At 43.0% G+C, this 27,780-nt stretch overlaps 1 protein-coding gene across 5 annotated transcripts in view; it reads left to right on the forward strand.

Moving 5' to 3' along the window:
• mix23 (mitochondrial matrix import factor 23) overlaps positions 1–23,932 on the forward strand; it is a 31,054-nt gene extending 7,122 nt beyond the window's left edge. Inside the window, exons 2-7 of one of the 5 annotated variants that reach the window (XM_086006819.1) lie at positions 3,825–3,950; positions 6,160–6,306; positions 7,875–7,931; positions 18,368–18,427; positions 19,979–20,058; positions 21,924–23,932. In XM_086006819.1, coding sequence (XP_085862945.1) covers positions 3,825–3,950; positions 6,160–6,306; positions 7,875–7,931; positions 18,368–18,427; positions 19,979–20,044 — 456 coding nt within the window. In that variant the 3' untranslated portion in view covers positions 20,045–20,058; positions 21,924–23,932. The remainder of the gene's footprint in view (positions 1–3,824; positions 3,951–6,159; positions 6,307–7,874; positions 7,932–18,367; positions 18,428–19,978; positions 20,059–21,923) is intronic. The other 4 variants (XM_086006820.1, XM_086006821.1, XM_086006824.1 and 1 more) reach the window with 4 other exon arrangements.
• Positions 23,933–27,780: the final 3,848 nt, after the last annotated feature.

Genomic DNA, 27,780 nt, shown 5'->3' on the forward strand with positions numbered 1-27,780 from the left:
ATACCTGATGCAAAACCCAAGCAGGTGAAGCAACCTGCTAAAGTTGGTCTCGTACTTCCCACCTTCAGTATGCTTGGGAGTTGGTTTATCTCCTAACTTTGCAATTATACTGCCACTTAAGTATCAGTGTATGTCAGAAATAACTTTGCGTTGATCTGTGGTATACCATCCCTGGGTATGTCCTGTCCCACCGGCAGGACAGACCCACCTGAGATGGCAGCACAGTGGTATACAGTCAGGAGGGAGTGGCCCTGGGAGTCCTCAACATTGACTCCGGACCCCATGAAGTCTTATGGCATCAGGTCAAACATGGGCAAGGAAACCTACTGATTACCACCTACCACCCTCCCTCAGCTGATGAATCAGTTCTCCTCCATGTTGAAAACCACTTGAAAGAAGCACTGAGGGTAGCAAGGGCACAGAATGTACTCTGGGGGAATTCAGTGTCCATCACCATGAGTGGGTCGGCAGCACCATGCTGATCGAGCTGGCCGAGTCACGAAGGACATAGCTGCTAGGCTGGCCTGTGGCAGTGGTGAAACAACCAACATGAGGGAAAAACCTACTTGACCTTGTCCTCACCAATCTACCTGATGCAAATGCAGCGGTCCATGACACTAGTGATAGGAGTAACCACAGCACAGGCCTTGTGGCGACACTGAGGACACCCTGCATTGTGTTGTGTGGTACTACCACCGTGTTAAATGGGATAGATTCAGAACCAAACTAGCAGCTCAAAACTGGGGAGTCAAGGGTTATGGGGAGCGGGCAGGAAAGTGGAGTTGAGGCCAAGATTGGATCAGCCATGATCTTATTGAATGGCGGGGCAGGCTTGAGGGGCCAAATGGCCTATTCCAGCTCCTATTTCTTATGTTCTTATGTGGCGCTGTGGGCCATCAGCAGCAGAATTGTATTCCACCACAATCTGTAACCTCATGGCCGGCATATCCCTCACTCTACCATTGCCATCGAGCCAGGCAACCAACCCTGGTTCAATGAGGAGTGTAGAAGAGCATGCCAGGAGCAGCACCAGGTGTACCTAAAAATGAGGTGCCAACCTGGTGAAGCTGCAACACAGGACTACATGCATGCTAAACAGTGGATGCAGCATGCTATAGACAGAGCTAAGTGATCCCACAACCAGCAGATCAGATCAAAGCTCTGCAGTTGTGACACATTCAGTCGTGCATGGTGGTGGACAATTCAACATCTAACGGGAGGAGGCTCCATGAACATCCCATCCTCAATGATGGCAGAGCCCAGCACGAGTGCAAAACGCACGGCTAAACCGTCGCAACCATCTTCAGCCAGAAGTGCCAAGTGGATGATCCATCTCGGCCTCCTCCTGAGGTCACTACCACCACAGATGCCAGTCTTCAGCCAATTCGATTCACTTGAGTGCAGACTGGATACAGCAATGGCCATGGGCCCTGGCAACTTCCTGGCTGTAGTGCTGAAGACTTGTGCTCAAGAATTAGCTGCACCTCTCGCCAAGCTGTTCCAGTACAGCAACAACACTGCCATCTACCCGGCAAAGTGGAAAATTTCCCAGGTATGCCCTGTTCACAAAAAGGAGGACAAATCCAATCCGGCCAATTACTGCCCCATCAGCCTACTCTCAATCAGCAACAAAGTGATGGAAGGTATCGGTGACAGGGCCGTCAAGCGGCACTTAACTCACCAATAACCTGCTCACTGATGCTCAGTTTGGATTCCACCAGGACCGCTTGGCTCTAGACCTCATTACAGCCTTGGTCCAAACATGGACAAAAGAGATTAATTCCAGAGGTGGGTGAGAGTGACTGCCCTTGACATCAAGCCAGCATTTGACCGAGTGTGGCATCAAGGAGCCCTAGTAAAATTGAAGTCAATGGGGATAAGGGTGAAAACTCTCCACTGGCTGGAGTCATACCTAGCACGAAGGAAGGTGGTTGTGGTTGTTGGAGGCCAATCATCTCAGCTCCGGGACATCGCTGCAGGAGTTCCTCAGCGCAGTGTCCTAGGCCCAACCATCTTCAGCTGCTTCATCAATTACCTACCCTCCATCGTAAGGTCAGAAGAGGGGATGTTCGCTGATGATTGCGGTGTTCCATTCGCAATTCCTCAGCTAATGAAGCAGTCTGTGCCCACATACAGCAAGACCTGGACAACATGGATGATAAGTAGCAAGTAACATTTGCGCCACACAAGTGCCAGGCAATGACCATCCCCAACAAGATAGAGTCTAACCACCTGCCTTGAAATTCAATGGCATTACCATCATCAAATCCCCTACCATCAACATCCTGGGGGGTGTCACCATTGACCAGAAACTTAACTAGACCAGCCACATAAATACTGTGGCTACAAGAGCAGGTTAGCGGCTGGGTACTCTGTGGCGAGTGACCAACTTCCTGACTCCCAAACCTTTTCCCCCATCTACAAGGCACAAGTCAGGAGTGTGATGGAATACTCTCCACTTTACTGGATGGGTGCTGCTACAACAACACTCAAGCTCGACACCATCCAGGACAAAGCAGCCTGCTTGATCGGCACCCCACCCACCACCTTAAACATTCACTCCCTCCACCACTGGCGTACCGTGGCTGCAGTGTGTACCATCTACAAGATGCACTGCAGCAAATCACCAAGGCTTCTTTAACAGCACCTGCCAAACCCACGTCCTCTACCACCTAGAAGGATAAGGGCAGCAGGTGTATGGGAACACCACCACTGCCTCCAAGTTCCCCTCCAAGTCACACACCATCCTGACTTGGATGCACATCGATGTTCCTTCATCGTCGCTGGGTCAACATCCTGGAACTCCCTACCTAACAGCACTGTGAGAGTAGCTTAAACACATGACTGCAGCAGTTCAAGAAGGCGGCTCACCACCACCTTCTCATGGGCAATAAATTTTGGCCTTGCCAGTGATGCCTGCATCCCGAGAATGAATTAATAAATATATATATTTTTAAAAGTAACGTTCTTCACAGAAGGTCTCCATTTGGCCCATTGTGCCTGTGCCAGCTCTTTGAAAGAGCTATCCAATTAGTCCCACTATCCTACTCTTTCCCCATAGCCCTGCAAATTTTTCCTTTTCAAGTATGTATCAATCAATCAACTTTATTGTCATTGTTAGTGCACAAGTGCAGTACAACGAAATGTAGGCTTGCGGCTCCCGAGATTGTACATTTTAGATTAAGACATTTAAACATTCAACATACATTTGGCTTGTAATATATTAACATAAACATAACCATAATTCCAATTCCTTTTGAAAGTAACTATTGAACCTGCTCCCATCATGTTTTCCAGGCAGTGCATTCCAAATCATAACCACTTGCTGCGTAAAAACAAAAATTTTCCTATTCTCCCCCTTCTTTTGCCAATTATGTTAAATTTGTGACTTCTGCTTACTGGCACTTCTGCCAGTGGAAACAGTTTATCCTTATTTACTCTACCAAACCATTATTTTGAACACCTCTATTATATCTCCCCTTAACCTTCTTTGATCGAAGGAGAACAATCCCCACTTTTCTAGTCTCCCCACATAACTGAAGTCCCACATCCCTGGCATCATTCTTGTAAATCTCTGCACCCGCTCCAAGGTCTTGACATTCTTCCTAAAGTGTGGTGCCCAGCATTTGAGACAATACTCCAGCTGAGGGCTAACCAGTGTTTTATAAAGGTTTAGCATAATCTTTACATTAAAACAATTAATTAAACAATGATAAATAACTTTATTCAGCCATGGATCATAACATGCCATCACTTAAATGCATCAAACTCAAGTTAACCAGTATTATTAATGCCAGACCCACTTCTTTTTTGCCTATCGACAGGACGCACTGCGGGTGATGCGACAGATTGATGATAGGATAGTCCATGAATTAAATACCACTCTCCCTACAGCATCCTTTGTTGGGAAGATTGATGCAAGTCAAACATGCAAACAGCTTTATGATTCTGTAAGTAAAGTTCAAGTCCTGCTTTTCCCCCCAAAAAATGCCTGTTTGTTGTGGAGTCTGTTTTCTGTGACCTGTGTTAGATAAGAAGCTAAGAGCAATTTTGAACTCTGATTGTAAAGTCCAACTCACTTCATGCTGGGCCAGTTACATTTTGACTGACTTCACTGACAACAATTTGACTGATTTTTTTCAGCATGGAACCTCATGAAGCCAGAATAGTGGGTGCATATTCTCACCCCTCCCCCAAGGCATGCCTAATAACTCATGAAACATCACCAAGCAGACTATGCTCTCAGCCACCTGTGCAATTCTCTAGTTATAGATTTCTGTCACTTTTTAACCAGTTGATAAGTGCACAAGAGTAGCGTCAGGCAGTGTTTTGGCACTATTCTGAGTGAGGACTGCCTGCAAATATTGACACACTCCAGGGGACCTCATTCTAACTTCTAAAAAGCAGTGTCAGCCATTTAAAGAAAAACAGTACTTTCATTTCAGAAATGCTTTTTATTAGTATCATTAGTATGCAACAATAGAAACAACATGTCAGTAAGTCAACAAATACAGGAATCTGCAAATCTTGTGAACCCCTAAAGTCTGGGAAACCCCCCGTTTGAAAACTTACAGCTCAGGGAGTTCCATTCACTCTCCCAATTTTTTCTTCTCTCCAGATGGGAAATCTAAATTCTGATTTTATTGCTTAAATAACCAATAGACTACATAACCTACGATTTCATTATTTAATCAGTTGGTACAAGCAATAGCCAGCCAATGGCAGTTGCAGGAGCTGGGAAGCAAGCTGTGTTTTGGAACACTATCTGAAACCGGGGTTAATAATTATGACTGCAGCTTTTAAACTATCCATTCTCCACTGGCACGCCAGGATGCCTCACTGAGTTGTGTCGGGGATGGATGCAAACATGTGACGTGCATGTTTTTCTTTCATTAGCTGGTGATACAGTTGATCACGTTAGTTGATGCCTGTTGATTTCTTTAGCTGGTTTTGGTTAGTATTTCTGTGGTTAGAATGAACTGGGCCTAAACAAAGTAGAACTGCAGTAAATATTAGTCTGCATATTGTTCTTAAAGTATATGGGTTTTGCATTGTCAGCTGAGGAATTCCATAAATATTGGCACTGTAAAACATGGACTGTGTTTGAATAGTCGAGGTGAAATCTGCGAGACATTTGACCTTGTTACAGTTCCATCCAGCTTCATTTCATTAGCATCTAATTAAGCCATAAGAGAAAAGTCATTCCATCCATGGAACCTGTGTTTAAATCCTGATGAAATGAAAGTCTGTTTGGCCGTAAGGGTCCTAGGTGAAATGAGTTTGGGTAGTCTAAAATCATTTCCTGCCACTATAAATACACAGCTCAAAATCTGGCACAGTTGCTCAAAGGTATAAAGATGACTGCTATGGAAAATGGAAATGTGATATCTGTGCAAGAGGATGTACTCCTGTGGTGTTGCTGCATTTTGTTGGGACTCTGTAGGATAAAGTTCACTCTGCCTGTACGATGCTTGGGCAGCACACCGTTTTGGCCTTTCAACCAACTGACGTCATGGTCCAGGCCATACCTGGCCATCCATTTGCACCCCCTGTGGTTACGATCAATAACGTACCACTCCAGGTCACGGACAAATGCTTGTATCTCGGTAGTGTTCTCGCAGGATACCACAATCGACGATGACAGCACTCACTGGATTGGCAGGGCCAGCTCCGCTTTTGGCAAACTTGAGTGGAGACTCTGGCAAGAACGAGGAGGGTCCGTCTGCCAACAGCGTCACTATATAGGACTTGGGAGTGCTTGTTGCATCTGGTGTGACAATGTTCTATTCCCTGTACTGTCATCAGCTCGATTATTGTAAGGTTCACCTAAAAACTAATCCGAACAGATTTTTAAAAAAAAGTTACATCAAGGGATGTAAAGAATGGTCTAAAGTGTAAGTCCCATTTCCAAACATGTTTTCAGTTTCAAAAATCTATAAAATGCTTCTTGTATTTTTTGTTCTTAATTCTTGCCACATGTTCGTTTCTCTAAAGTTTACTTGCATGGTAAAATTTAGTCATAACTCGGTCCATTTTCTGAAAACTATGTCTACCATATCAATGCAATTTTTGAATTGGTCAGAACCAAATGAAAGGATATTAATATACTATAAGGCTGGTAAACTTTGTGTACCTATCTTCCTCTCTATTTCCTTCTAGCTAATGCAAGCTCACACTAGTAGGGAAAAAGCCATAAAGACCTGCATAAACCAGTCCTCCAGTATGGTGAACAAGCTACGAGAAGAGAGGTATAAGGACATGGACAATTTAACACTATTAAAACAGCTTCGAAAAGAACAAACAAACGTAAGGCATGCATAGAATCATAGCACTTACTCCCAGAGTTTCCTTCCTTTGAAACCATGTTTACAGAGATATTTTCTATGTGGATGTGCCAAACTTTAAAAAAAAAATTATTAATGGAAGAAGCTTAAAATAGAATTGCACTCTAAGTTTTCTTTTGGTGCAGAGGTGCTGCTGACGTTCTTTTATACCAGTAGTGCTACCCAGTTGCCAGGTGATAAGCAGCAGAACACACTCATTATCTGCAGTTTAAGTCTTCAAAAAGACTAGATACTTAAATGACCTGCTTGTATATTTAATAATATTGTTACATTTGTAGTGTTTACAAAAAAGTTTTTAATGACTAAATCTCAATCTGGAAGTAATTTGAGGTTTTAAGGACAATTTGAGCCAGGCTTCAGCTTTTTTTGTAGAGAAAGCCGTAGATATTTCCCTTCTAAATGAAGACAAAAAGACCGGCGTTTCTGTGGCCGCAGACGTGATTCCAAGATGGTATGTTACCTCCCTGGTGCCAGGGTCAAGGATGTCTCTGAGCGGCAGCAGAACATTCTGAGGGGGGAGGGTGAACAGCCAGAGGTCGTGGTCCATATCAGTACCAACGACATAGATAGAGGGATGAGGTCCTGCAGGCAGATTTTAGGGAGCTAGGAAAGGGATTAAAAAGCAGGACCTCAAAAGGCAGTAATCTTTGGATTACTCCCGGCGCCACAAGCTAGTGAGTATAGAAATAGGAGGATAGAACAGATGAATGCGTGACTGGAGAGATAGTGCAGGAGGGAGGGCTTCAGATTCCTGGGACATTGGGGGAGATGGGAGCTGTACAGGCCGGCCGGGTTGCACCTCAACAGGGCCGGAACCAATGTCCTCGCAGGGGGGGTTTGCTAATGCTGTTGGGAAGGGTTTAAACGAATTTTGCAGGGTGATGGGCACCAGGATGTAGCATTAGAAAGGAGAAACAAAGTGCACAAAGGATTGGGGGAGACAGATAGCACTAGAGTAAGAAATAGTAAGGTATTAGGTGGGGTCAGACTATGAGAGAATACAAGAAGGTCTAAGATAGGTTTACAGTGCATATGTGTAAACGCACGAAGCGTGGTAAATAAGGTCGATGAGCCTCAGGCGCAAATAACCACATGGGAATATGATATCGTGGCGATAACAGAGACCTGGCTCAAAAAAGGGCAGGATTGGGTTTTAAATATTCCTGGATACAAGGTGTTCAGGAAAGATAGGGTAGGAAAGAAAGGCAGTGCGGTGGCAGTATTGATTAAGGAGAATGTTACATTGCTGGAGAGGGAGGATGTCCTGGAGGGGTCAAGGACAGAATCTATTTGGTTAGAATTAAGAAATAATAGGAGGTGCCATTACACTACTAGGTGTATTCTTTAGGCCACCAACTAGTGGAAAAGATGTAGAGGAACAAATTTGCAGGGAAATTACAGAGAGGTGCAGAACTATAGAGTAGTGATAATGGGGGACTTCAATTATCCTAATATAGACTGGGATAGTAATAGTGTAAAGGACAGAGAGGGGGAAGAATTTCTGAATTGTGTTCTAACTTTCTTGATTAGTATGTTTCCAGCCCAACGAGGAAGGAGGCATTGCTGGATCTGGTTCTGGGGAATGAGGTAGGTCAAGTGGAGCAAGTGTCAGTAGGGGAACATTTATGGAACAGTGATCATAGTACCATAAGGTTTAGATTAGCTATGGAAAAGGACAGGGAGCAATCTGGAGTACAAATACTTAATTGGAGGAGGGCAAATTTCAGTGGTTTGAGAACAGATCTGGCCCGGGTAATTTGGATTCAAAGATTGGCAGGCAAAACTGTAATCGAACAATGGGCTGCCTTTAAAGAGATGATTTGGGTACAGTTGAGGTACATTCCCACGAGGGGGAAAGGGAGGGCAACTAAAGCCAGAGCTCCCTGGATGACGAAAGAGATAGAGAGTAAGATGAAGCAGAAAAAGAGCACATATGACAGATGTCAGGTTGAGAATACAAGTGAGAATCAGGCTGAATATAGAAAGTTCAGAGGGGAAATGAAAAAGAAAATGAGAGGGGCAAAGAGAGAGTATGAGAATAGATTGGCAGCTAACATAAAAAGGAATTCAAATTTCTTCTATAGGCATATAAATAATAAACAGGTATTACATAGGATATACGGCACAGAAACAGGCCATTCGGCCCAACCAGTCCATGCCGGCGTTTATGCTCCACACGAGCCTCCTCCCGTCTTTCCTCATCTAAATCTATCACCATAACCCTCTATTTCCTTCTCCCTCATATGTTTGTCCAACCTTCCCTTAAATGCTTCTATACTTTTCGCTTCAACCACTCCCTGTGGTAGCGAGTTCCACATTCTCACCACTCTTTGGATAAAGAAGTTTCTTCTGAATTCCCCACTGGATTTCTTGGTGACTATCTTATATTGACGGCCTCTAGTTATGCACTTCCCCACAAGTGGAAACATTCTCTCTCTATCCACTCTATCAAAATTTTTCATAATTTTAAAGACCTCTATTAGGTCACGCCTCAGCTTTTTTTCCAAGAGAAAAGAGACCCAGCCTTCATCCTTTCCTGATGTGTATACCCTCGCATTTCTGGTATCATCCTTGTAAATCTTCTCTGCACCCTCTCCAGTGCCTCTATCGTTTATATAATATGGCGACCAGAACTGTACGCAGTACTCCCAAGTGTGGTCTAACCAAGGTTCGATACAGGTTTAGCATAACTTCCCTACTTTTCAATTCTATCCCTCTAGAAATAAACCCTAGTGCTTGGTTTGCTTTTTTAATGGCTTTGCTAACCTGTGTCGCAACTTTGTGATTTGTGTATTTATACTCCGAGATCCCTTGTTCCTCTACCCCACCTAGACTCGCACCCTCCAAGTAATAAGTGACCTCCCTATTCTTCCTACCAAAATGTAATACCTCACATTTATCTGTGTTGAATTTAATTTGCCAATTATATGCCCATTCTGCAAGTTTATTAATGTCCTCCTGTAACTTGTTGCAGTCCTCCTCAGTATTGACTGTCTCCCCCCCCCCCCAAAATTTGGTGTAATCTGCAAATTTAGAAATTGTGATTTTGATTCCAAAGTCTAAATCGTTAATGTAAATTGTGAACAGCAGTGGTCCCAGCACTGATCCTTGTGGAACACCACTACCCACCTTCTGCCACTGTGAATAGCTACCCTTTACTCCCACTCTCTGCTTTCTGTCTTGAAGCCAGCCAGCAATCCATTCTGCTACTTGTCCCCTGACTCCACATTCTCTGACCTTGTTCATCAGTTTATTACAGGGTCCCTTATCGAAGGCCGTTTGAAAATCCAGATAAATTACATCTACTGCATTACCATTGTCTACTCTCTCTGTTACCCCTTCAAAAATTCAGTAAGTTTGGTCAAGCAAGACTTTCTCTTTTGAAATCCATGTTGACTATTCATTATTGTATTTTTGGTTTCTAGATGTTCTTCTATTTTCTCCTTTAGTAGGGATTCCATTATTTTTCCTACCACCGATGTTAAGCTGACTGGTCTGTAATTCCCTGGACATGTTCTATCCCCCTTCTTAAATATCGGTATTACGTTAGCTATCCGCCAGTTCTCTGGCACTATACCTTTATCTAATGAATTATTAAATATGCGTAGTAACACCTCTGCTATCTCTTCCCTAGATTTTTTTTCCAGATCAGGGGTTTTATCTTCTTTGAGGTTGATTAATTTATTTAATATATCCCCCTTTTTATTTTAAGTGTACTTATCTCATTACTAATCCCATCATCCAATGTCATGTCCACTTGTTCGATCTCCCTGGTAAATACTGAAGCAAAATAATTATTTAATATTTCTGCCATCTCTCTATCATTACCTGTGGTATTATCCTGACTATCCCTTAATGGCCCTATTCCCATCCCAACCTTCCTTTTTTATTGATGTGCCTATAAAATATTTTACTATTTTTTATGTTCCTTGATTATTTAATTTCATAGTTCCTCTTTGCCTCCCTAATTGTTTTTTTGACTTCTCTCCTAATCTTTTCGTATTCTCTCTTATCATGCACTCCCCTGCTGTCTATGTACTTAATGTATGCCTCTTTCCTTACCCTCAATTGTTCCCTTATGGCTTTCTTCATCCATGGAGTCTCATTATTGTTTAGTTTGTTCTTTCCTTTTAACGGAATATATTTTTCCTGCACTCTGAAACATCGTTTTAAATGTTTCCCATTGCTGTTCTACATCGTTGTTTTCCAATATTGTTGCCCATTTTTTCCCCCCAACTTCTATTCTCAGCCCCTCAAAATCAGCTTTTCTCCAATCTATTAACCTGGTTTTCATCATACTTATGTCCTTCTCAATTATCATCTTAAAAGCGTATTATATTATGATCACTATTGCCTATATGTTCCCCTACCTTTACTTCTCTTATCTGCTCTGGTTCATTCCCCATTACTAAATCCAATAGCGAATCCTCCCTTGTTGGGCTTTTTACATATTGAGTTAGAAAGGAATCCTGTACACATTGTAGGAACTCCATTCCCTTATCCCCTTTACCTACCTCTTCTGTTCAATTAATATCGGCATAGTTGAAATCCACCATGATTATTATTCTATGTTTTTTACTCATTTCCCTAATTTGTCTGCATATTTCTTCCTCCACCTCCCTTCCACTATTAGGTGGTCTGTATACTATGCCTATTAGTGTGATTGATTCTTTATTATCTTTTATCTCTATCCATATGGATTCTATTTTTGTCTTGCTGATATCTGCATCACTTTTTTCTACTGCCATTATGTTATCCCTAATAAGTACAGCTAATACACCTCCCCTTTTCCCCTCCCTATCTTTTCTAAATATGTTATACCCTGCAATGTTTAATTCCCAGTCCTGATTTTTCTGTAGCCATGTCTCAGTAATCCCTACTATGTCTGGTTCCTCGCAACGTATGATTGCCTCCAGCTCCCCTGTTTTATTACGGACACTGGGTACATTGCTGTGCAGACAGTTGAACTCATTTTTAATAGGATTTCCTCTCACTTTATATTTAACCATCTTTTTAGACTTCTGTTCTATAACTATTTATTCCCTTGCCATGAATGTCCTCCCTTACTTTATTCTTTCCTATGCTCTCTTTTCCTGTTTTGTTTATATTTAGGCTGGTTACGTTTCTTGTAGATCCCTAGGGTAGTAAGAGGAGGGGTGGGGCCAATTAGGGACCAAAATGGAGACCTACGCATGGAGGCAGAGGGCATGGCTGAGGTACTAAATGAGTACTTTGCATTTGTCTTCACCAAGGAAGAAGGTGCTGCCAAAGTCATAGTGAAAGAAGAGGTAGTGGAAATACTGGACCAGATAAAAATTGATATAGAGAAGCTGGAAAGCCTGTTAGTACTTAAAGTTGATAACTCACCAGGACCGGATGGGATGCACCCTAGGATGCTGAGGGAAGTTAAGGAGGAAATCGCAGAGGTACTGGCCATAATCTTCCAATCTTCCTTAGATACGGGGGTGGTGCCAGAGGACTGGAGAATTGCAAATGTTACACCCTTGTTCAAAAAAGGGTGTAAGGATAAACGCAGCAACTACAGGCTAGACAATTTAACCTTGGTCATGGGGAAGCTTTTAGAAATGATAATCAGGGACAAAGTTAACAGTCACTTAGACATGTGTGGATTAATTAAGGAAAGCCAGCACTGATTTGTTAAAGGCAAATCGTGTTTAACTAACTTGATTGTGTTTCTTGATGAGGTTACAGAGGGTTGATGAGGGCAATGTGGTTGATGTGGTGTACATGGACTTCCAAAAAGCGTTTGATAAAGTGCCACATAATAGGCTTGCCAGCAAAGTTGAAGCCCATGAAATAAAAGGGACAGTGACAGCATGGATACGAAATTGGCTAAGTGACAGGAAACAGAGAGTAGTGGTGAATGGTTGTTTTTTGGACTGGAGGAAGGTACACAGTGGTGTTCCCCAGGGGTCAGTTCTAGGACCACTGCTTTTCTTGATATATAGTAATGACTCGGACTTGGGTGTACAGGGCACAATTTCAAAATTTGCAGAGGACACAAAACTTGGAAGTATAGTGACCAGTGAGGAGGATAGTGACCAGTGAGGAGGATAGTGACAGACTTCAAGAGGGCATAGACAGGCTGGTGAACTGGGTGGACACATGGCAGATGAAATTTAATGCAGAAAAGTGCGAAGTGATACATTTTGGTAGGAAGAACAGGGAGAGGCAATATAAAATAAAGGGTACAATCCTAAAGGGGCTGCATGAACAGAGAGACTTGGGGGTATATGTACACAAATCGTTGAAGGTGGCAGGGCAGGTTGAGAAAGCGGTTAGAAAAGCATATGGGATCCTGGGCTTCATAAATAGTAGCATAGAGTACAAAAGCAAGGAAGTTATGATGAACCTTTATAAAACACTGGTTCGGCCTCAACTGGAGTATTGTGTCCAATTCTGGGCACCACACTTTAGGAAAGATGTGAAGGCCCTTGAGAGGGTGCAGAGAAGATTTACGAGAATGATTCCAGGGATGAGGGACCTCAGTTACGTGGATAGACTAGAAAAGCTGGGGTTGTTCTCCTTAGAGCAGAGAAGGTTGAGAGGAGATTTGATAGAGATGTTCAAAATCATGAGGGATCACAGATCACAGAATCCCCACAGTGCAGATAGAGGCCATTTTGGCCCATCGAGCCTGCACCGACACATATCCCACCCTATCCCCGTAACCCCATGTATTTAATCCCCTAACACTAAGGGTCAATTTATCATAGCCAAATCAACCTAACCCGCACATCTTTGGACTGTGGGAGGAAACCGGAGCACCCGGAGGAAACCCACGCAGACACAGGGAGAATGTGCAAACTCCACACAGACAGTCGCCCGAGGCCAGATTTGAACCCGGGTCCCTGGCGCTGTGAGGCAACAGTGCTAACCACTATGCCACCGTGCCTCTCTAGATAGAGAGAAACTGTTCCCATTGGCAAAAGGGTCCAGAACCAGAAGTCACAGATTTAAGGTGATTGGCAAAAGAACCAAAGGCAACACGAGGAAAAACTTTTTACACAGTGAGTGGTTAGGATCTGGAATGCACTGCCTGAAAGGGTGGTGGAGGCAGACTCAATCATGGCCTTCAAAAGGGAATTGGATAAGTACCTGAAGGAAAAAAATTTGCAGGGCTACGGGGAAAGGGCGGGACTAGCTGAAGTGCTCTTGCAGAGAGCCGGCATGGGCTCGACGGGCCGAATGGCCTCCTTCTGTGCTGTAACCATTCTATGATTCTATGAAATGAGTGGAACAATTTTTTTTTTTAAAGCTCCCCTTGCTCAGCCATTGAAAGCAGGCTCTAGCAGGTACATGGAAGGGGGCTAAGTGACTGCTCATCCTAATTTTTCCCTTCATCTTTTTGGAGATGTTGCTGGCTACTTCTCACATCTCTTTTTAAGGCTGAAATCAGTAACTCAAGGGGGAGGGTTACAAGTGCAAATCTTTGCCTTGTCACTCCTCTAAAGCTGTGGCTGAATTCTAATGCCAACTTTGAATTCCATTTTGCTATAGTAATTTCCAATAATAAATCCAGAGTACTTGTTAATTACAACTTCTTTAACAAATTAAGAGGATTAATTTGGCCAAAGGGTGAAAACAGATGCTAAATTGCTGCTGAGTTAATAAGAAATGCCTGTCTGGATTTAGCACACTATTTTGGTCCTGATTGCTGATTACCATAATTTAAATTTACCAGGAGGTGCTAAACCGGAAACCTGCAGGTTTAGCACTCAAGTGCTGATTAGATGCAATTTCCATGGAGCAGTATATGTGGGCTCCTTGCACCCAGTTCTACTGAGGGTGTGGAGTGCTCTGGCTGGCACACAGGATGGCTCAGGGACTGAGGGGGAGGGCGCACAGGTTCGTGGACGCGGCACTGGAGGTCCTGGTGGAAGAGTTCCAGAGAAGGAGGGATGTCCTGAACCCAGAGGGGGGAAGGCCGTCACCTCCCCCTCCTGTCCCTCTCTCCTTCAGCAGCTGGTGCTGCTCTGCCTGGCCTCTTGTCCTCCTCCCATTCTTCATCCAAACCAAGGGGGACCTCTAGCAAGGTGCCAATGATCAAGCACTTCCTTTCTCCTGGTGACTCCTATAAAGTGGTGTAGCACAGCACTTACTCGGTGAAGTCCTCAGAGAATTTGCGGAATAATTGTTGATAGAGTGTTGGTGAAGTCTTGGCAAAGTGTCCCAGAAAGTCTTCCGATGTGTTTCAGAGATCCTCTTCACAGCTCCGGCAGCATTGAACATGAAATGGTGAGCATCTCTTTAAGTAGTGCATGAAATCCACATCATGCCATGTTTACTCCCAAACTGCTGGTCGCTGTTAGGAGAGGGCATTAGGACAAGCGGTAGCCACCAACATCCCGTGCACCCTCCTTAATGCGCGATAGCAGGCGTTTTAAGTGCCAATCCACTGCTTAACAAGCCTCCGGGCAGCTATTCCTAGCGCAGGCTTCAACTCCTTTACCAAGCTGGTGTCTTGTGTTAAACGCAGGTTTCAGCTCAAGACCCCACCCTGGCCACCTCGGAGGCTCTTTAGCGCCTGAACATGCTGCTGAAAATTGCCCCAAGTGTTCTTTTTAGTTTTATCAAAGTTGATCAGCATTATTTTAATGCTAGTGAATAGTGACACATCGCATGTCATTTTGTTAATCTCAGTCTCCTGTACAGTCACACATATGAATCGCACAGCAAAATGAGAATGTTGAAAATAAATTCTCCTCACTTTTCACAACTACAAAAATAAAGTAAAATAATAAATATATATGATGCTTTAATTCCACTTTTAAGTAACATTCCCGAACTGGATATTAGTGTCACTTATTTTGTCATCAATTTAATATTACATGATCAGCTTAATGTTTTACAAAAATTGATCGAAATAGTTGATGCTATTTCCCCCCAATTTCCTTACCCAAATTATTTAAGTATTTTAAGTCTTTGCAAAAATTAGAACGCTGTCAATTTATGATTGCGTACAAGTTAATGTTCAAAGTACCCGACCTTTATAAGACTGTTACCGCTGAAGTACTATGAATGAACCTGGACTTTAATGGGCATCACAGGCCTCGGAGATTTTGGCTCCAGAGGTGCACTGGTTAGACCACTGAACCTCTGCAAACACCAGGCTCAGTTTTAAGTGATAGAATCACAATTAAAATTAAATCCCTAAAAAAAGAAAATTCATTTTTTTTCTACCTCCAGCTTTCTCCCATTCTGAAGGCACTGACTTATGCTGGCATAATGTTCCACCAATTCTGAGTGACCTCTGGTACCTTGTCCAAGTGCCTATTGATCATATTTCATTCTTAACAGTGAGTTTTCACAGGCTATTTGACTGTGGTGGATATCACATCTGACCGTAATCCTATTCTCACCCGATGGTCACACACATGCACTTTCCAGCAAAGGTCACTGGATACTGATTAGATTAGAAACCCTGGCTGATTTCCCCCACCCCCGAAATCTAGGTGCTGAGGCTACACCCTGGTTGCGATAATTGAACTCCAAAAAAAAGTCCTTCCTCTTTTTCAGATATTCTTTTTGGGGTACACAGAAGATAAAGGGAAAAAAAACTTTAATAGGAACGACTTTGTCTCCATTGGAATTGCAAATACGAGAAGACTATCGTTGACCTATGATTGACATTATATAGGGCCTTGGTGAGACCACACCTGGAGTACTGGGCAATGTTCTCTCTAAGGTGCGCACGCGCGGCTGCGCAGTAATCTGCAAGGTCCCACGCAGGCCGCTCACCAGCTTTTACATTGTAAATACCACACATGCACAGAAATTTAAAGGAATTGCGCATTGAAAGAAACAGGCCATGCAGAACAAAGCACAGCTTGCAGGGAACATTGGTACTGAATACAGTTTTGGCCTCCTTACCTAAGGAAGGATATACTTGCATTAGAAGGTTCACCAGACTGATTCCTGGGATGGGGGGATTGACCTATGAGGAGAGATTGAGGAGACTAGGCCTATATTCCCTAGAATTATAGGAATCATTGAAACATATAAAATTCTTACAGGGCTTGGCAGGGTAGATGCTGAGAGGATGCTTCCCCTGTTTGGGGAGTCTAGAACCAGGGGTCACAGTCTCAGAATAAGGGGTCGGCTATTTAGGACTGAGATGAGGAGAAATTTCTTCACGCAGAGGGTTGTGAATCTTTGGAATTCTTTACCCCAGAGGGCTGTGAATGCTGAGTTGTGTATTTTCAAGACAGAGATCGATAGATTTTTGGATATTAAGGGAATCAAGGGATATGGGGATAGTGCGGGAAGGTGGAGTTGAGGTAGAAGATCAGCCATGACCTTATTGAATGGCGGAGCAGGCTCGAAGGGCCAAATGGCCTACTCCTGCTCCTATTTCTTATGTTCTTACCTCTATTTCTCCTGACTTCTTAGTGGAAACTGAGCACTTTCTGTTTCCTGTGATCAGTCACATTTGGTGGCAAAAACAGGAAGACAGATTATTATCTGAACGGCAATAGATTGGAAAAAGGGGAAGTGCAACGAGACCTGGGTGTCCTTGTGCACCAGTCGCTGAAGGTAAGCATGCAGGTGCAGCAGGTGGTTAAGAAGGCAAATGGTATGTTGGCCTTCATAGCAAGAGGATTCGAGTACAGGAGCAAGGATGTCTTGCTGCAGTTGTACAGGGCCTTGGTGAGACCACACCTTGAGTATTGTGTGCAGTTTTGGTCGCCTTATCTGAGGAAGGATGTTCTTGCCATGGAGGGAGTACAGCAAAGATTCACCAGACTGATATCTGGGATGGCAGGAATGACGTATGAAGAGAGATTGGGTCGATTAGGCTTATATTCACTAGAATTTAGAAGAATGAGAGGGGATCTCGTTGAAACTTACAAAATTCTAACAGGACTAGACAGACTAGATGCAGGAAGGATGTTCCCGATTGCGGGGGAGTCCAGAACCAGGGGTCACAGTCTAAGGATAAGGGGTAAGCCATTTAGGACTGAGATGAGGAGGAATTTCTTCACCCAGAGAGTGGTGAACCTGTGGAATTCTCTACCACAGAAGACAGTTGAGGCCAATTCATTAAATATATTCAAGAAGGAGATAGATATATTTCTTAAGGCTAAGGGGATCAAGGGATATGGGGAAAAAGCAGGGACAGGGTACTGAATTTGGATGATCAGCCATGATCGCATTGAATGGCAGAGCAGGCTCGAGGGGCCGAATGGCCTACTCCTGCTCCTATCTTCTATGTTTCTATGTTTCAGATCCAAGTTCCACATTGTAAACAGGACTCAACTGTCAACACTGAACTGGAAAGGGAGGGGGGAAAGGGGCTATGCAAAAACTTAGATTTCTGTAGTGCGCATTGCGTACAGAAAGCATTTTACAGGGTGGTTGAGTAAGAGTGGACACTGAGTAAAGAAAGACTTGTATTTACATAGCGCCTTTCATGACTTCATGATGTGCTAAAGTGCTTTACAGGCAATTAAGTACTTTTGTAATGCAGAGGGAAAAGGATAATGGGTTTCTGTGTGGTGATATGAAACATAAAACAGAACACCTGGAAACAACATGCTTGAGTTTCTATAGAAATGGTGATGTCTATGTCACTGTAAATGGTTTCACCCCAAATCATCTGGACATTTCTTTAATAAACTTGTATTTTGAAGCTAAATGGGCTGATGTTTATTAAATTGTACGTTTGTGGATTACAGTTGGGGAATTGAGTGCATTCATATTTCTCATCTTCAGCCCTTGTCATTTAAAAATTATACAATGGTTTCTAAAGGGACATGGTAACAAAAGGGAATCCTAGTATATGAGGCTCTGTTTTTGGCACAACCTTTAACAAGGGTTTCTTACTTCTGCTACTTGTATGTAGATTTGCACATGTTTTTTGAAGACTCCAATAAGTCATGTATGTGTAAACACTTGACAATATCTGCAGCATCCTTTATTACGCAGTTACTGTGTGTGTTGTAAAATATTCTACACTTTTCTAATATAAATGTTCTGTCTATTGTCTATTTATGTTTCAGTTGAAATTGATGCAGTCTGAATTAAATGTTGAAGAGGTTGTCAATGACAGAAGTTGGAAGGTAGAGACTGTTTTTGTATTTCTCGTTATAATATCCTTATGAGTGTAATATTATGGAAACTAACTCATGATTATGCAGGCTGACTAAATTAGTTTTTTTTGTTGCCTAGATTACATAGTTTACTGTGTCTTGCAGTCCATAGTACCGCCAGCACAAATTCTGACTAATAGCTTCACTGATTCCAAACAATGAGTGAATAGAAAATCAAGATACATTTATCAGGGAAACAATGCTAGTAAAGGAGTCCCAAAATGAATAATGTAGCAAATATATGGTTATCTTGAACAAATAACACTGCAGTTCTGAACAAGATCTCTGCATTTTATCTGGTAACAGATGTTTTGGCACAGTTGGGTGCTCAGTATGTCCTCATCTCGTCACCTCAGCGAGACTTCTCATGAGGTGGCTAAATATACTGGGCCTCTCCTTTAGTTGGTTATCTATTGATTTTTGAAAAATTTGTTCTCTGGATATGGGCAGTGCTGCCAAGGCCATATTTATTGCCCATCCCTAGTTGTCTTCAGAAGATGGTGGTGGACCTGCTCCATGAATGGCTGCAGTCCTTCAGGTGATGGTATTCCACAATGGTGTTAGGTGGGGAATTCAAGGATTTTGAGCCAGCAACGATAAAGGAATGGTGGTATATGTCCAAGCCAGGAGGTGCTGTGAAAATAAACGGTGAGTTGCTCCAGTACATCCTGTAGATAATATATACCACATCTACAGTGCTCGATATTGCGTTTAGGGGCAAGGCGCCAATCAAACAGATATCTTTGCCCTAGATGATGTTGAGCTTCTTGAATATTGTTGCAGCTGCATCTGTCCTGGTGAGTGGTGAGTATTCCATCAACCTCCTGACTTGAGCGTAGTGAAGAGGCTTTATGCGATCAGGAGGTGAGCCACTCATTGCACAATAACCAGCCTCTGCCCTGCTTGTTGTAGGCACAGTGGTGATATGACTGGTCGACTTCAGCTTCTGGTCAGTGGCGGATGCCACCCGTCTCCCCCGCCCCCAAAATGATTTGAGGAACTCGACGATGGTGGTGCAATTGAAGGTCGGGGAAGTTGTTGGGCCTTTTCTTGGTGGAGATGGTTTTTGCCTGGCATTTATATGGCACAAATGTTCCCTGCCGCTTGTCAGCCCAGGCCTGGATGTTGTCCGTCCTGCTGTAGGCTGCCATGGGCTGCTTCATTGTTGAAGGAGTTGCGATTGTAGCCAAATACTGTAGAATCATCAGTGAACAGCTCCACTCCTGACCTTTTTGATAGAGGGACAGGCATCGATGAAGCAGCTGAAGATGGTTGGCCAAGGACACTGCCCTGAGGAACTCCTGTAGCAGTATCCTACAGCTGCGATGGTTGGCCTCTGACAAGCATGACCGTGTTCCTGTGTCTCAAGTACGACTGGAGAGTTTTCCAGTTGATCTTGGGGTGCCATACTCAGTCGAATGCTGCCTTGAAATTGAGAGTGGCTTCTTTCACCTCACCTCTGGCATTCAGCTCTTGTGACTATATTTTTCCCCTCTAACTCTCATCTCTCTCCTCCTGAAGGTGCCAACCCATGCTGGAATTCTGGACCTACTCTACCTCGCCCAATTTTCCATTCTTCATACATGAGCCTGGCCTGGACAGTGAGTGTAGACATGCTATTTGACCATGGAGCATGTTGTAGCCAAGTCCAATCCTGTTCCTGCTCAACATTCATACTTCCCTTTTCTTCCAAACTCAAGGCCACTGACGCCATTTTGTAGCACCACAATCACCACCTTAGCTAGTTTATTAGCTATCTCAGAACAGGCTAAGAATTGAACCTCAAACGTTCCTGATCTGTATGACTCAGTTCCGCATTGAGCAATGCACTTCCTAACTGAGACACAGGAGCCAAAATCCACGACTTGTTCTCCAATCTCATAAGTGGAGTAAGTCTACTGCTAACCGTCTTCTTAAACCTCTCTCCCCTGTCTTCTCCACCCTCACCTCCGATAACAAGTGTGAGGAGCTCATGGACGTCTTTGTCTCTAAGATTGAGACCATCCATTCAGCTGCCTCTGCCACTTCCCTTCCTTCCCCTAGCCCACTGGCCAAACTTCCTCTCAGGTCCCCCCTGCCCTAGCCCTGAACTCGCATCTTTCTCCAGTTTCTCTCCGATCTCCCTTCATGACCTCTCTGCGCTCATCTTGTCTATGAGACCCACCTCTTGCTCCCTCAACCCTATTCCCACCAAACTGCTGACCACCCAACTTCCTTATCTGGCTCTCATGTTAGCTGATATTGTTAACAGTTCTCTCTCCTTAGGTACTGTCCCCCTCTCCCTCAAATCTGCCGTCATCACCCCTCTCAAAAAACCAAACCTTGATCCCTCCATCCTTGCAAACTACCGCCCCATGTCCAACCTCCCTTTCCTCTCCAAAGTCCTTGAACGTGTTGCCGCTTCCCAAATCCGAGCCCATCTTTCCCGCAATTCCATGTTTGAATCCCTCCAATCAGGTTTCCGCCCTTGCCACAGTACCGAAACGGCTCTCATCAAAGTCACAAACAACATCCTTTGTGACTGTGACAAATGTAAACGATCCCTCCTTGTCCTTCTTGACTTGTCTGCAGCCTTTGACACGGTTGACCACGCCATCCTCCTTCAACGCCTCTCCACCGTCGTCCAGCTGGGTGGGACTGCACTCGCCTGGTTCCATTCTTATCTATCTAATCGTAACCAATCACCTGCAACGGCTTCTCTTCCCACACCCGCATCGTTATCTTTGGTGTCCCCCCTAAGGATCTATCCTTGGCCCCCTCCTATTTCTCATCTACATGTTGCCCCTTGGTGACATTATCCGAAAACACAGCATCAGTTTCCACATGTACGCTGATGACACCCAGCTCTACCTCACTACCTCTTCTCTCGACCCCTCCATGGTGACTTCTCACATTTGTCCACCCCAGTCCAACACCGGCATCTCCACATCCTTGCTGACCTACATTAGCTCCCAGTTAAGCAGCACCTCGATTTCAAAATTCTCATCCTTGTTTTCAAATCCCTCCATGGCCTCGCCTCTTCCTAGCTCTGTAATCTCCTCCAGCCCCACAACCCCCCCCCCTCCCCCCCCAAGATATCTGCCCTCTTGAGCATCCCTGATTATATTTGCTCAACCTTTGGCGGCTGTGCCTTCTGTTGCCAAGGCCCTAAGCTCTGGAATTCCCTGCCTAAACCTCTCTGCCTCGCTACCTCTCTTTCCTCCTTTAAGACGCTCCTTAAAACCTACCTCTTTGACCAAGCTTTTGGTCATCTGCCCTAATTTATCCTTATGTGGATCGGTGTCAAATTTTTTGTCTTAAAATACTCCTGTGCAGCGCCTTGGGATGTTTTACTACATTAAAGGCGCTATATAAATATAAGTTGTTGTGAAGGAAAAGCTGGATTGGTGAAAGAAGTACATTAGAGTGGGTAGAGATTTGAAATAATTTTTTTAACTTGCATTTTTTTAAACTTTACTTTTTAAAGGTCTTCAAGGATCGCTGTAGAATTCATTACAAGCCTTCAAATGGCCTGTAACACTGAAGCACTGTGACGACAGGCCAGCCCCTGCCTACCTGTGGCTTGAGAAGGATGAATCGGATGAAAGTTGTTCAGATAAAGTGCAGTGGACCATTACAGGGACCGTTTATAGGTATAATAAGCAAAGGGTTTTGGATTTGACATGCCTTTTTATCTGGGGGAAACTAGCAGTTCCAGTAATCACTTAAAACAGCCCGTAAAAATGGTTCTAACCAAGTTAGTATGCTGCAAGTTTGCTGTGAGCTTTTCAAAAACATAACTATCCATTTTGAATATCTTAGATAAGGCAGTTTTCATACACGGTTTAAATTTTTTTTTAAACTGCATAATAGAACAGATCATGTCAGTTATTGCTAAGGAATGCACCTGAAAGGGACTCTGTTTTCATTACCTCATTTACTGGATTGTTTTCCCCTTTGTCATGTGTAGAATTACTCAACAATTTTGGTGATGTCACGGCAATTCTTTTAAAAAAGTTTATCTCGCTTAAATTGCCCAATCCGAGCTTTAATTTGTAAAAAAAAATCTTGTTATTTGTTTCAATTTTTTATTCAATTGTAGATTGCAGTTTTTAAAGTAACTGCTACCATTCTGAGCCTGACTCCCACTAATAATCCCAATGGAATTGTTGCACCATCGCTCAGAACTGTCTTGACAAGTTGAAGTGAAAGGAAATACTGACTCATCTGCCAATCACACCGCTGTTCAAATGAGTGCTATAAGTGTTTATTGAAATCTGATAATTGGGTAGGAGCACAGCATAAAATCACGATGATTAAGCTACCCAATTTGTAGCAGCCTAAGAATTTAAGAAACTCCTAATTCAGACATTAGAGTTTGATGGACCATTGTCACTGAAATTTAAACCTGAGACATTCAGGCTAGGAATTAAACACTTGCAGTAACTTCATTGTAAATAGCATTTTAACAAAGTAATGTCAAATTAGAATCTTTTGCAAATCTTTCACTCAGGCTGCCTAGTCTGCATTTCAAAACATTTAGAATTATGTATGTGCAGGTTAATGTGTCTTCTACATTCTGTATCTGTCTCCATAATCCACTTTTTTTTAAACAAAGTTTTGTCTAAATTAAAAAAAAATATTTCAATCCTCACAAAAGTTACTTATCTATTCCATGCAGTAGGGGAGGAATGAGGGGGGGCAGGTTAGTCTTGACCACATGCCTCCCCATACCTACCATCAATTTCACTTCCTTGAAAGCTTGATTTGGAGGTGTGTTTTCATGTGGATGGGATGTCAGGATTTTTTTCTTGCTTGATGTGGAGCACCCAGGCAGCATCAAGTGTTCCCCCTATGCTCCTGACTGAGCACTGATTAAAGTATTTATTCTTCCTTGCAACAAAAGGATTGTGATCAGTTTCAAATCTATAAGGCTTTTTCAATAATTTCTGCCATCTACCTTGACTTCCAGTGTCACAGGGATGATTATGATCTGCTTTGTTTTGTGTGGTATAGTTGTGTTATTTTGAAGTTTTTCCTCCATTAAAAGAAAACAAAACCTAGGGGGTGAAGGAATTCCTTCCATTTTTTCTGCTCTCACTTGTTATGCCAAAGCCATCCAGACGCTCTTTCCAACAAAATCTGCCCAATGTGACAATATCAAGCAGGGCAATGATACTTAAAAAAAAAATGAATTGTAGCTACATTGGATAAAGGAACATTGATACTGCCTGTATCACAGCATCCTTCTGAAAAAGGGATTCTACTGGAACCCAAGTGTCAACGATTTCATATTTTTATAAAACTCAATCAAGACTTTTTTTTAAATCTAGAGAAAATGTAGTTCTGTTCCTGTTTATTCATGTGTTTAAATATTGGACATGTTCAGTTATGTGCAATCTGGAGTTTTTACTTCTGAAGAAACCACTGTGAAACAATGTTTGTTTTCTTTCTGGAGAGTATGCCACATTAATAAAAATCCACTGGTGCTTTTAATCTTGTGCATACGTAGACATGATGTGCAAAGTACATCTTTTCCAAAGAGCTGTCCCTCCCCTCATATAAAAAGGTCATACCCAAAGAACAATATTGCTGTCACTTTGAATTTTTGGAAAAGGTTGCTCTGAAAATTCCATTTTAAAGTTATCATATTGGCTGCTGGGAAAGTTTGAACTACAGCAAATGCAATATCTAGCAGCACAAACTTCCACAGGTTTCTTTTATGAACGTGGATATATCAATGACTTTAAAGAATAATGTCAGTTATGGCTGGTGTATTCAGACAACCCTGAAATGCTTTTCAGTGGTAACCATTTCTCATCCCCGCCGTGGTTTCCTCAACCCAGAATTGTGGTAGTCTCAATTATTTCATTTAGTTTTGATTCATAATTTCTTGGCATTCAGAATAAGATCTCATTGCTAGACTCTGCAGCTCAAGCTTTTTGCCTTCAGGAACAGCACCAGATGTGCCTCAGGGATAACGATTTAAACATTGCCCAAGACATTCAAAACATACTTTACTTGTCTTATCCAGTGTGGTGAGATTTGGTTATGTCCATCCCAAAAAGTGTTTATTTTGGCCTTCTGAAAGCAGTCAATGCTGAGCAATTTAATGCTCTTCAACTTTGAGCACCATTGGGCACAGACTGTGTAGAATTAAGCTACAGTCCCCAACACTTATAGCAGACAAGTTTGTGCAAATGTGATTTACCAGACATACGCAGTGTAAGCAGGAAATTAACAATCCATATATTATAGTGGTTATTAGTGACTGCTCTCTAAATACCAGTATGGAAAGACTGCAACTTCTGGTGTTGACTCCAATATGTGCTCAGTTTTAGTTCATGTTTTGGTAGATATAATGCTGGTGGGAACAGAACTGACAGCTGGGACTGGCTTCCTACGTCTCAATGAACCAACATCAGGGTTCCCTTCTTGTAGCTGCTAAAAATAAGTGGCTATTTGAGGCTGTGTACATCATGCATCTGGTTGTTATTTCACTGGATAAATTTGATTTTGCTTTTTTCAGACCTTACATAAGAATTAAGAGTAGGCCATACGACCACTCAAGCCTGCTCCACTATGCAATAAGATCAAGATCATACAAACATAGAAGATAGGAGTAGGCCATTCGGCCCCTCGAGCCAGTTCCGCCATTTAATGAGATCAGGGCTGATCATCCAAATTCAGTACCCTGTCCCTGCTTTCTCCCCATATCCCTTTAGCCTTAAGAAATATATCTAACTCCTTCTTGATTATATTTAATGAATTGGCCTCAACTGCCTTCTGTGGTAGAGAATTCCACAGGTTCATCACTCTCTGGGTGAAGAAATTCCTCATCTCTGTCCTAAATGGCTTATCCCTTATCCTGTGACCCCTGGTTCTGGACTCCCCCGCCATCGGGAACATCCTGCATCTAGTCTGTCTAATCCTGTTTGAAACTTATAAAATTCTATGAGATCCCCTCTCATTCTTCTAAACTCTAGTGAATATAAGCCTAATCGACCCAATCTCTCCTCATGCGTCATTCCGGACATCCCAGGTATCAGTTTGGTGAATCTTCGCTGCACTCCCTCCATGGCAAGAACATCCTTCCTCAGATAAGGCGACCAAAACTGCACACAATACTCAAGGTGTGGTCTCACCAAGGCCCTGTACAACTGCAGCAAGACATCCTTGCTCCTGTACTCGAATCCTCTCACTATGAAGGCCAACATACCATTTGCCTTCTTAACCACCTGCATGCTTACCTTCAGCGACTGGTGCACAAGGACACTCGGGTCTCGTACTTCCCCTTTTCCCAATATATTGCCGTTCAGATAATAATCTGTCTTCCTGTTTTTGCCACCAAAGTGGATAACCTCGCATTTAGCCACATTATACTGCATCTGCCCAATCACCCAACCTGTCCAAATCATACTGGAGTTTCTCTACATCCTCCTCACAGCACACACGCCCACCCAGCTTTGTGTCATCTGCAAACTTGGAGATATTACATCTAGTTCCCTCATCTAGATCATTAATAGATATTGTGAATAACTGGGGTCCTAGCACCGATCCCTGCGGTACCCCACTAGTCACTGCCTGCCGCTCGAAAAAAGACCCCTTTATTCCAACTCTTTGCTTCCTGTCTGCCAACCAGTTCTCTATCCACGTCAGTACCTTGCACCCAATCCCATGTGCTTTAACTTTGCACGTTAATCTCTTATGCGGGACCTTATCGAAAGCCTTCTGAAAGTCCAAATACACCACATCCACTGGTTCGCCCTTATTTATCCTACCAGTTACATCCTCAAAAAATTCCAGAAGATTAGTCAAGCATGATTTACCTTTTGTAAACCAATGTTGACTTTTTCACTGTTTTCCAAGTGCTCTGCTATTACATCTTTTATAATGAACTCTAGCATTTTCCCCCACTACCGAGGTCAGGCTTACAGGTCTGTAATTCCCCATTTTCTCTCTACCACCTTTTTTAAATAGTGGGGTTACATTAGCTACCCTCCAATCCATGGGAACTGTTCCACAGTCTATAGAATTTTGAAAGATGACCAGCAATGCATCTACTATTTCTAGGGCCACTTCCTTAAGTACTCTAGGATGTAGATTATCAGGCCCTGGGGATTTATCAGCCTTCAATCCCGTCAATTTCCCCAACACCATTTCCCTACAAATACTGATTTCATTCAATTCCTCTCTCTCATTAGACCCTAAGTTCCCCAACATCTCTGGGAGGTTATTTGTGTCCTCCTTTGTGAAGACAGAACCAAAGTATGTCTGCCATTTCTTTGTTCCCCCATTATAAATTCCCCTGATTCTGACTGCAAGGGACCTACGCTTGACTTCACCAATCTTTTTCTTTTCACATATCTATAGAAGCTTTTACAGTCAGTTTTTATGTTCCCTGCAAGCTTACTCTCATACTCTATTTTCCCCCTCTTAATTAATCCCTTTATCCTCCTTTGCTGAATCTTAAACTGCCCCCAATCCTCAGGTTTGCTGCTTTTTCTGGCCAATTTATATGTCCTCTCCTTGGATCTTATGCTATCCCTAATTTCCCTCGTTAGCCATGATGGAGTCACCTTTTTTGTTTTATTTTTATGCTAAACAGGGATGAACAAATTCTGTAGTTCATCCATGCGATCTTTAAATGTTTGCCTTTAAGTAATGTTCCCCAACCCATCCTAGCCAACTCTCGCCTCATACCATCGTAGTTTCCTTTATTTAAATTCAGGACCCTAGTCTGAGTCAACTACTTCACTCTCCATCTTAAATGAAGAATTCTATCATATTATGATGGGGCCTCGCACAAGATTGCTAATTAATCCTCTCATTACATAATACCCAGATCATCCATCCATCTATCTAGAATATACTCAAAGACTCAGCATCCACAGCCCTTTGGAGCAGAGAATTCCAAAGATTCACAACCGAGTGAAGAAATTCCTCCTCATCTCAGTTTTAAAAGGCTGACCCCTTATCCGGAGACGATGGCCCCTAGTTCTAGACACTTGAGCCAGGGGAAACAACCTCTCAGTATCTACCCTGTCAATCCCCCTCAGAATCTTATATGTTTCAATGAGATCACCTCTCATTCTTCTAAACTCCAGAGAGAATAGGCCCAATCTACTCACTCTCCTCATAGGACAACCTATGGGATCAATCTAGTGAACCTTTGTTACCTCCAACGAGACCAAAACTGTGCACAGTTCTCCAGGTGTGGTCTCGCCAGAGCCCTGCACAATTGTAGCAAGACTTCCTTACTCTTGTACTCTAACCCTCTAGCAATAAAGGCCAACATGCCATTTGCCTTAATTGCTTGTTGTACCTGCATGCTGTTTCTTGTA

The sequence above is a fragment of the Somniosus microcephalus genome, chromosome 14 (assembly GCF_052327205.1).
Source record: "Somniosus microcephalus isolate GS21.2 chromosome 14, FLI_Smic_1.0, whole genome shotgun sequence".
NCBI lineage: Eukaryota > Metazoa > Chordata > Chondrichthyes > Squaliformes > Somniosidae > Somniosus > Somniosus microcephalus.